The sequence below is a fragment of the Lipotes vexillifer genome, unplaced genomic scaffold (assembly GCF_000442215.2).
Source record: "Lipotes vexillifer unplaced genomic scaffold, Lipotes_vexillifer_v1.1 scaffold1022, whole genome shotgun sequence".
Classification (NCBI taxonomy): domain Eukaryota; kingdom Metazoa; phylum Chordata; class Mammalia; order Artiodactyla; family Lipotidae; genus Lipotes; species Lipotes vexillifer.
This window is the reverse complement of record NW_006784811.1, coordinates 576,424-586,310: the sequence shown is the minus strand read 5'-3', so window position 1 is coordinate 586,310 and position 9,887 is coordinate 576,424. Positions and strand designations below refer to the sequence as shown.

The 9,887-nt window shown below is 37.9% G+C and overlaps 1 protein-coding gene across 3 annotated transcripts in view; it reads left to right on the top strand.

The window, feature by feature from the left end:
• CTSC (cathepsin C) overlaps positions 1-9,887 on the top strand; it is a 41,359-nt gene that overhangs the window by 1,253 nt on the left and 30,219 nt on the right. Inside the window, exons 2-4 of one of the 3 annotated variants that reach the window (XM_007456995.1) lie at positions 1,731-1,876; positions 6,829-6,913; positions 8,573-8,924. In XM_007456995.1, coding sequence (XP_007457057.1) covers positions 1,731-1,876; positions 6,829-6,913; positions 8,573-8,583 — 242 coding nt within the window. In that variant the 3' untranslated portion in view covers positions 8,584-8,924. Of the gene's footprint in view, positions 1-1,730; positions 1,877-6,828; positions 6,914-8,572; positions 8,925-9,887 lie in introns of those variants that run through there. The other 2 variants (XM_007456994.1, XM_007456993.1) reach the window with 2 other exon arrangements.

Below are 9,887 nucleotides of genomic sequence, written 5' to 3'. Positions count from 1 at the left end.
ATTGCAGGGGGGGGGGGGTAGTGATACCCACCAGGGTTTTTGGCCTTCGCCAATCAGAAATTGACTACAGGCCAGACATGAAATTCAGGCAAGGCTTTATTGGGCCCCTGCTGCAGCAGGGCTAGTGAGAACAAGTAACAAGCTTGTTCCTTATATAGGGTGAGGGTATGGGGTGTGTCCAGTGGTGCGGGGGAGGGCTGGCTTGGGTGGTTTGCCCACCCCTCTGGGGGTGTTGAGTACAGGGGGCATGCGCAATACCCAGTGTTTGCTCCGGTCACCCAGTTTTTGCTCAGGGCTCTTCAGAAGTGGCAGTTAAGTTTTTTGCTTTTTTGTATCTTTTTGTCCATAATGGGGCCCAACTGTGCGTGCACGCAGTTATTTTTAGTCCCATATAGATTCTTTGTATTTTGTTGCTGGAGGAGGTTTGTCCAGGTGCAAGCATTGCAGCACTTCAGCAAAGGGTCCCAGGTCCCAGCCTGTCTCAATAGTATATAAAAGTTTTGTGTTTTTTTTTTAATACCTCTTTGGCCAATAATTATATTTTGAAATGCCCAGAGCCAAGCACAGTGCCAGGGCTCATGGAAGGCTCTCAATAAATATCTAGTGTTTGAACACCCTGGAACATTCCATATACCCTCAGATAACATGGCTATCCCAAGGACAAAGAATTTAGTGAAGGGAGAAGAAAAAACACACAATCTTGGGTCAGGAGAGGCACTCTCGTTCTGCCCAAACCTTTACCACACTGTGGCTTGTGCAGAATGAGTGAAGCTCTCAACTGCAGTTTCCTTGTTAACGGAACAGAGATTGCCAGGTCATCTGTCACTAAACAGACTTACTCAACTGTCTAACTCCAAATGACTGTGTGGTATTTCATAGTACTGGGCATTATAACCATTTTCTCTTTTAAAAGTTGAACTTGGAGATCCAAAGCAGAAAGGAGATCAGGATTTGCAGTGTTCTGTCACATGGAATCTCCTATTTCTGAGCGTTAATCTGAAACATGGAAAAATTGTCCTAAGTGTGGAAACCTCCAGATTGGACACAGCAGAACCCTTTTCAGGCAGCCTCTCTGCCTATATTCCATACCTTTGACCTTAATCTAATCAATTAAAGACACCCGCAGATCTGAGTCCCCACTTTCTGGAGGTTAAAAGTTTAGTTCCATTTGGCACAAATTAGCTGTATAGGATAAAAACCTTGAGTTTGCTGAATACTTTGAAAGGATTCAGATTCTGAGGTTCTGAACTGTACAGCCATTTAGAAGAAAGATATCCATCCCATTCCTTCTCTGAAGAGATCATTTCCTTTGTTCTTATGATCTGGTAGCAAGTCTTTTTATATTTCCACTTTTTGTTTACCATTTTGTCTTCTCATTTCTGCTGGTCATTTTCAACATACCCCATTTCTCCTTTTCTTCAGTGGAAAAATTTCTTCAGTGTTTGGATGCTCTGGGAAGGTAGTGGCTGTACTTTTTGGGGTCTCTCTGCCTGCTGGGCTACTTGACATATCTTTTGAACCTTTGCTTCACATTCTTGCCTGAGACCCCTCTGGGATTATACAGAGGGAGGCAACAAAACGGGAACTCTGATATCTTCACAAGCCAGATCCACCCACATTCAGTAGTGTGAAAGGAAAGCAGCTTAAAAATAATGGAAACTATAGAGGAGCTTTTACCTCCCATTGAAGTCCACATAATTTTCCTTTGTTGTGCATTTTCTTTTCTTTAGGACCACCAGAAAAAGAAGTAGTGGTGCACCTTAAGAAGTTGGATACGGCATTTGATAACTTTGGCAATTCTGGCCATTTCACCATCATTTACAATCAAGGCTTTGAGATTGTGTTGAATGACTACAAGTGGTTTGCCTTTTTTAAGGTTAGTTTTGTTGGAATATACATTCATATTTTCAATGATTTGATAACTGAAGCTTCTTCTAATGAGGAGACCCTCAGTATTTTAATTTTAGATTAAGAAGATAACCAGAATTGACACCAGTTTTCTGAAGAGAAATTAGATGGTGTAATTTTGCCACTTTATCTAAAATTATAACTTCAGTAGGTTTTAAAAAAAACACACATGATCTATATTTGAGTATGTATGATCCATCTCTATTTAAATTTACATTTTGGTAAGTATGACTAAATTCTTTATTTTCTTTATAACTACACCTTTATTTCTAATTGTTGCCTTAGTCACTTGGCTTTGTACTGAATCTGTTGGAAAGATAGGGTTTTTATGATTATCTTGAGGTTATTATACTGTCCCTCTTATCATCGTTTGTTAGCTTTGAGAAATTGACCTAAATGACTCATTGAAATAGTATAATGTACTAAATATATTAATGTGAATAATTTATTTGACTAAAGTGGGACAGAGATGGAGAGCCTTGGAGTTACTCCTTGGGCTAATGAAAGCAGAAGGTAGCCTAGCCAGCCCAGCTTGTTTTCTTCTCTCACTAGGGAAGAACTGTTGTCCATTCTAACGGTCTTACACATTGCTTCTAATTGCAGACACACTCTAGGGTAAAATACTTGAGCACAAATTGCAGTCCATCCCAGATATCCTTCTGAAGTTGGAATGTTTCCTATTAGCAGGGTATTAAATGGTTTAAGTAAACTGAATACGCAAACCTGAGACTAGCTATTTCTTATTCTAAATAAAGTATAAGTAAAGACAGTTTCTCATGGGTTAGTGTCGGTAGCCTTTAAAACATCTGGTAAGAGTTGGCCGATTACAGGAATTTGTGGGAAGGTGAGGGAATGATTCTGTTAAAGATGATGAAAGGCAAAGCACCAGCAAAAGACTAATTTCTAAATTTATTGTGATTACTCATGTGGGTTGTGGCTTAATCACTAACTAGGATATGTTGTTAACATCTGAGCCAACCAAATTTATAAGAATAGTAATGCCCAATTTTTTTTTTTTTTTTAAACTACGAGGACCCCTTCTTAATTGAAAAAAGAAAAGAGAGATGGGAAAAGTTGTCTCCCCTCACCTGGATTGGCTGTCTGATATTCAGCTGCTGGGAACCAGTCCATCCATGCTGGCCATTGAGGGCCAGCAGTCTGTTTTATTAGTTGAAGCCCATGCTTGACCAGTTATTAAATATTTTTAAATATCACCCCTAGATACTATGTATTTTTAAAAATCATAGCAGTATCTTTATGAGTTTTAAAAATTGTAGTGTATATGCAATAAATGTGATTCCATCTGAATATAATTCTTGGTCTGCATATTGATGAGCCTAGGGCTTTGTAGACCTCTTATAGGTACTCTGTTACAGTCCTTCAAAAGTTCTTTGCCTTCAGGTGGGGAGTGAATCGCCTGTGGAATTGAGGCACAAGGAAAGAAATATTCAAGACAGTTGTTACCATGTACCTTCCTCCTTCCTCCACTTCTTCCTCTTGCCCCTCCTTTTTCCCACCTCTCCCTTCCCCTTCTCCTTTTGTTGATACAAAATAGGTAATCGATATTTATTTAAAACATGAAAATGAAGTAGAATTCAGTTGAGAAATAGGTTGCATAAATTACTTAAGTACAAGACAGGGTGTAGTGTATAAATAGATGAGTGAATAGTTTTACCCATTTGGCTTAGAAGACTTTTCATTCTTCACTTCTGTAGAATTGGAGAAACTGGTGGTGGAACTTCTAATGACACCATTACTTACCTGAGACATAATCAGAAACAGGCAAGGGCAGTTTCCCTCCGGTAATATTTTCCCATCAGTCTGCTCTCAGCTTGAATAGGAGTCCGGAGATGGTGGGGACAGAGGGAATGGCTGGTAGCTGAATGAGGAATCGGAACACTTCTTTGTACAGTTGACCCTTAAACAACACAGGTTTGAACTGCGTAGGTCCACTTATACAGAGATTTTCTTTTCAATAGTAAATACTATAGTAAATATATACACAATCGGAGGTTAGTTGAATCTGCAAATGGGGATCCAAGCTCTGTTGATTCCTTAGATGTGGAAACCCGTATATTGAGGGCTGACTCTAAGTTATAGGTGGGTTTTCAACTACTTGGAGGATTGGTGCCCCAAACCCTGCGTTGTTCCTTTGTTCAAGGGTCAATTCTATTTCTCTTTAAGTCACAGTATAAGCAAATTTGGTATTTTTCTGTAGCCTCAGAACATTAGTTTCAGATCAATAAAGGCTTTTTAAAGCCAAATGAAGTTGTAAGTGTTCTCAACCATACGTGGGAAGAGTCAGTGTATACACTGTTGTAGAGTAGAACCCTACCTGATCATATGCTTCTGGACAACATTCTCTTATTAGGAATAAAAGTAGAAGAGTGTTCTTCTGCTACTGATTTCAGTGTATTTTTTTAAAGTGTCCATTTGACCAGAACCATTATCAGGACCATGTTTTCTTTTCCTCCTAAAATATCAGCCACTCTGGTCAGTAGTTAGATCATGTGATAAGGATCATAATTTCAATAAGCAGAGCAGAATGTACACAAGATACTTGATTTAAAAATTTCTCTGAACACAATCAAGTAGTTCCAGATAAACATATTTTGCAGAGTGATAAAATGCCATGTTCTTTTAGCAAATCCAACTGAAAAAGTAATGGGGAGTAGCAGAGTTTAACAAATTTAAGAAAAATGATAAAGTGGAGTTGACTTTACATAATAGAGCAGTCAAACACTTTTGGAGTGATACTCGTTAACATAAAAGGCTTGCTGGATTTTACCGTAAGCCTCAGGGTATTTCCTACAGTGGTGCTGGGGAATCCATGCTGGGTGTGTAACTCAAGAAAGCTCACCTATTTAATGAATAAAGCATGTGAGATTTTTTTCCTACAGATTTTAGAAGTATCTTTTAAATGAAAAATAATTTATTTTTAAAAAAGAAAAATTATCAAAATATGAGCAGTGTTTTACTATTCAAGTTTAGGTGCCTTATGTAAACTACACCATAATCCACTCAACCTACTGCTATTGCAGAAATATCTGACAAATTTTTGCCATTTAGACCCTCCACTGTTATTCTACAAATCAGTTGGATTTCCAGGAGTCTCCCTTAACTCATAGCAGACCCTACCACTTGTTTCCTTTTGCCCTCTTCAGATAGGCTTTCATGAGGTTGTTTCTTAGAGTTGTTCCTGCTAGTTTGCTGAGCGGGTGTTACATGCAAGGTATTCTATTAGGTTCCTGCTCCGCCTTCTGTTACCCCAGATCAGCCTGCAGCTCAACAGAACAGACAGCTTCCACATCATTCTCCCTGCATGCCAACTTTGGAGCAGTTGTGACACCACTTTTATTGCTAGGAACTTGCTTTTATTAAGTTCTGCTTATTCAGGCCTCACCTGGAAAATAAGCAGAATTTTTCATGAATTAAGGTTCTTCGACCTTTTTTTCCTTGGTTTTAACTGCTTAAGAAATTGGGAGTGGAGTGGGGATGATTTTTTGTTTTTTGTGTTTTTTTTTACGTAGGACTTCAAGCTAGATAAAAGCTTGGAAGGAAATCTTGACGCTGGAAATTTACACATAGTTTGAGTTAGGCAGGAAGCACTAGGTTTATATTTTTGAAAGACACTTTTTTTCTACTCAACTTCCAGCATAGATTCAGTTATCAGAAAACTTTGGCGGGGTTACAAACTCACATGAATTTAGGGCTCACCCAGGCAAATACCTAAGCATTTAAAACAACTTTTGTAAAACAATAAGGAGTTATTCAACCTATGGCAAAATGGAAACTTTCCTAGAGACATTCAGATTCAGTTTTCCTTTAAAATAATGCGCTGGCCAAAATAAAAGACCATCTGCACAAGCCAGTTTCTAAGACTATCAAATTTTAATAGCATTACCATTTGATTATAATTGGCACACTCCAATAAATCTGCACCCTTTAAAAGTACCTGCAGATGAAAAACAACCAACCTCTTATATAGAAACAAGCAATGTAACAAAACAATGTAAAGGATGTTTGATTATGGCTGACTTTGTGATGGGTGGGTAAGCAATTGTTTTTTTCTTCTTTACACTTGTGTGGAATTTGTTCATTTTTCACCATGAGCAGGTATAAAGCTCCTCTACACCGTCCTCTACCGAATTGCCAAGGGAGGAAGTGGTATGAAACAAACTCAGCTTCAAAGAATACCCTCAAGTTGCATAAGCTTTCTAACCTTTTACTGTTTCTCACTTTACTTTCTCTGAGGCTGTAAAAGGGGGTAGTAGTGAATGAACTCAGATTTTATTTTGAACATTAAGCTACTCAAGGGCTGAAGAAGATACATAGAAGGGAAACTAGACTCATTAGGCTGAAAACTGAATTTGGGGATAGTTAAGCAGACTTCACTGATTTCTAATTGAGTTTTTGTTTGGGACCTACCAGTCTTTGTAGAACTATAAGCTAAAAACACTACCGTGAGTATTTCTAAAGCAGGTTGGTACTCAAAACAAGAACAGTATGTTGGGAAATCCATACCAGAGGATTTATTTACCCATTTTGTGTGCTAGTGACTTACAGATTTCAAGCTTGTCACAACAGTTAGAAATGTGAATCATGTGTTCCTACAGTAAAGGATTTGGGAGTCTCGTGCGATTTTTCTGTTGTGCCTTCTGAGTTCATTTTTAAGATATAACAAACTTTCAGAATATTTGTTACTGGGATAGATTTACCTGTTTTAATACAGATTGAACACACCAAGGTGAGTTTGTCTTTTTTTAAAAAAATAACTTGATGTTTACTTTTAAAAGTGTTAAAATTGAGGAAAAGAGTCAGAAATTAAGCACTTAACACATGTCTGGCTATTTGTTTTCTTTCATGATGTTGCTTAATCTCAACGTAATGACTCAGTTTTCCATTGTAAACCCTTCGTAGGATGTCACTGATTTTATCAGTCAGTTTTTCATGCAACTGGGAACTGTGGGGATATATGATATGCCACATCTGAGGAACAAACTGGGTGAGCTCCATTGAAATATTTTTAACTTTCTTACTAAAAGCAAGCTTCCCTCCTCCTTGGTGGCTTATGAAAATTAATGTTTATTTACTCATCAGGGAGAGGAAGATGGAGAACAGAGAGATTATGGTTTTCTTACAGATTTCTTGCTTGAGCCTGCTTATTTGCTACTGCTTATCTGCCTGTACTATTTATTTTCATGTTAGTATGTTCTGTTTGCACACATCAAATTAGCTTTCTCAAGCATGATGCTCATAACGTAAGTGGACATGAAACCAAAAAGATAAAGACCCAGTTAAGGAAAGGTTGGTTCAAATTCAGTTCATATCCTTGAAGTAGCTATGCTGCCTGAGGTTGCTCATTCTTTTCTAAAAAGACTCAAGAGGGACCCATGTGAACCATGGCATTTTAGTTGTCTTCCAGTAGAGAAGGTGGCTCTGCCAGAGAAATTGATGTACCTGTCAGTCATCCCTTTGAGACATCACCTATCATTTTTTAAACTGGTTCCTTCTCACAACAGACTATTGACTAGGGAGAATAGGATCTTTTTCACTCTGTACATTCTCCTCACACTTTCAGAATCGATGTTTTAATCAGTGCTCTCTCTGGATCCATAAATTTAGATGTCTAAAATTGTGATGGAAAGATGGGTGGTTAGAGAGAAAAAGTTAATAGGGACTTACCCTCCCTTACATTTCATATAACAGATTTTCCCCTTTCCCTTCCTCTTTTACTTAGCTCTTAAGTAAGGAAGTGAGATATGAAAAAGGGAACTGGGGCAAGTGTTGAAAGCACCATAGCCTTATCCTGTATCAGCGTTTTTCAAACTGTTTAATGGGCCAGTGGTGGCCCACACATGTGCCAGGAAGGAATAGCTCATAAGTTGTATCACTTCCTCTTGTTAAGCTTTAAAGGTTGTTCTAGGCAGCCACTAATAACACATCAAAGTGAAAATTAGGGCTGAAACCAATAAGCTCTTTCTTCTGAATTTATTTCTGTTAGTTGAGTAAGTGTAGACTGCCTTAAATAGTTTTCTTTCAGAACTTCTCACAATCTTTAATATACTCTGTGGTGGTAGCTGAGGAGGGAGATATAATAGGTCTTCTAAAATAAGTTTACCATTATTTCCTCACAAAAATTTAAGGTATTCTCAGAATGCAGTTTACAAAATTCTGTCTTAAAACTTTCATTCTTTCTCCTTATTAGGGAGATGCTTCTACCAGCAGAAAAGACTGACCCTACTATTTGATCTGTAAATGGGATAAATAGCCTTGTACCTAGAAACATTGATCCAAGTAGCATTAAGCCTACATTTAGAATTTGTAAGGTGTATATATGTTATTATGTCTCGATTGCTAGATTAGCCTCTTTCTTAACTACATTTCAAAACTATATTAGGCTTATTTGGTAGCACTTAATTTAAAATGCATCTGCATGTGCTTCTTGAGCATGTTGGCTGCATGCACCATATGTGTTGCTTAAGCATTCAGCTTTGGAGAATGGCGGCTTTTTTGAATGTCTTAAATAGCATGAAAAAATACCTGCATCTGAAATACTAAATACTAGTATTTTTTTTTCACTTAAAGAAGTTAATATGTTTAAATTTTTAAGAGACAGTATGATCCTTGTTGGCTTGTAACTCTAGTTTTTATTGTCTTTTAGTTATTAAATAGAGCATCTGTTGAGGGGCTTTTTTAAAACCACAGCCAAAAACAGACTTTGGGGCTAAGAGGCAAGAGGCAGAGCAGCATGCAGCAGTGGACCTACCTACCTCTAACAGCTAGCAGAGGCCTCTAGCAGCTACAGTCCCTTTTGGAGTCTTTATGTGCATGTAACATACAAAGGAGTCCTGGTAACCTACCTCCAAGGCAGCTGCCCTCCTGAACACTTCCTTGGAAAGCAGCAACTGCCATTCTGGAATGTGAACAACCAAAGACCAAGCAGGAAAAAGAAAAAAAAATCTGGAAGTCTTAGGTGGCTTCACCATTCAGCCTTTGAATAAAAGGAACAATATGCAACATACATTTCTTTCTTATTTTCTCTTTTGAAAACTCTTCTGTTGAAATGATTTTTTCAGACTGCTTTTAGGACTTGACTTATTTTGTTTTATTTTGTTGACAGTGCAAATTTTACTCACAGTTTAAATGAACTTCCCAAGTGCCTTCTCTTTCTCTAATTATCTTGAGGAGCCCCAACACCTATTATAAGAATAAAATGAGGCTTCAGAATATCTTGAGATGCACAGATACATTATGGGTGGGAAGATGGTCCCAGGGGGACATGTTTGGGGGAGGAGGCTTTCTGAGATAAACCAAACCACCAGAGGGTCTCTTTCTATAGATCATAGATCTGCAGTACCCCTGTCCAGAAAGATGGTATGATTAATACATTTTTTTTTTGGTGTTTTTTAAAATTAGGTGCTAGCCTTGTGCTAAGAACTTGACATGCTTTACGTTACAAAAATCTCATGAAGTAGATATTACTAGCTTCAATTTTCAGATAGGGAAAAATTAGTCTCATACAGTGCTTAAACTCACACAGCTTCTAACTGTAGAATGATACGGGCTATTTGTCAAGTTTGTTTTTCACAAACAAGTATTGGTACTTGAAGTCACATTTGGGGTGGGTTTTCTGGTGAATCCTAGTCTGTAAGCATCACAGATGTTAGTTCAGTGCACTGTATTGGCTCTTGTTGAAATTTTAGAAGAATTGGCTCGAACCTTAGATTGCCTTTTACCAAATGAGGCTACTGACTTGCTTTCGTAAGCCCAGGTCCCTTATTCAAGACAAAAATTTACTTTCTCCTTCTCTTTATGGTTCTCCAAATTGAAGGAGAGTTTTGTAACCTTCAAGTTAAGTACCCTTGCTAAGTTTACTTTTGTTTTTTTAAGGTTTTTTTTTTTTTTTTTTTTTTTTTTGCTGTATGCGGGCCTCTCACTGCTGTGGCCTCTCCCGTTGCGGAGCACAGACTCCGGAC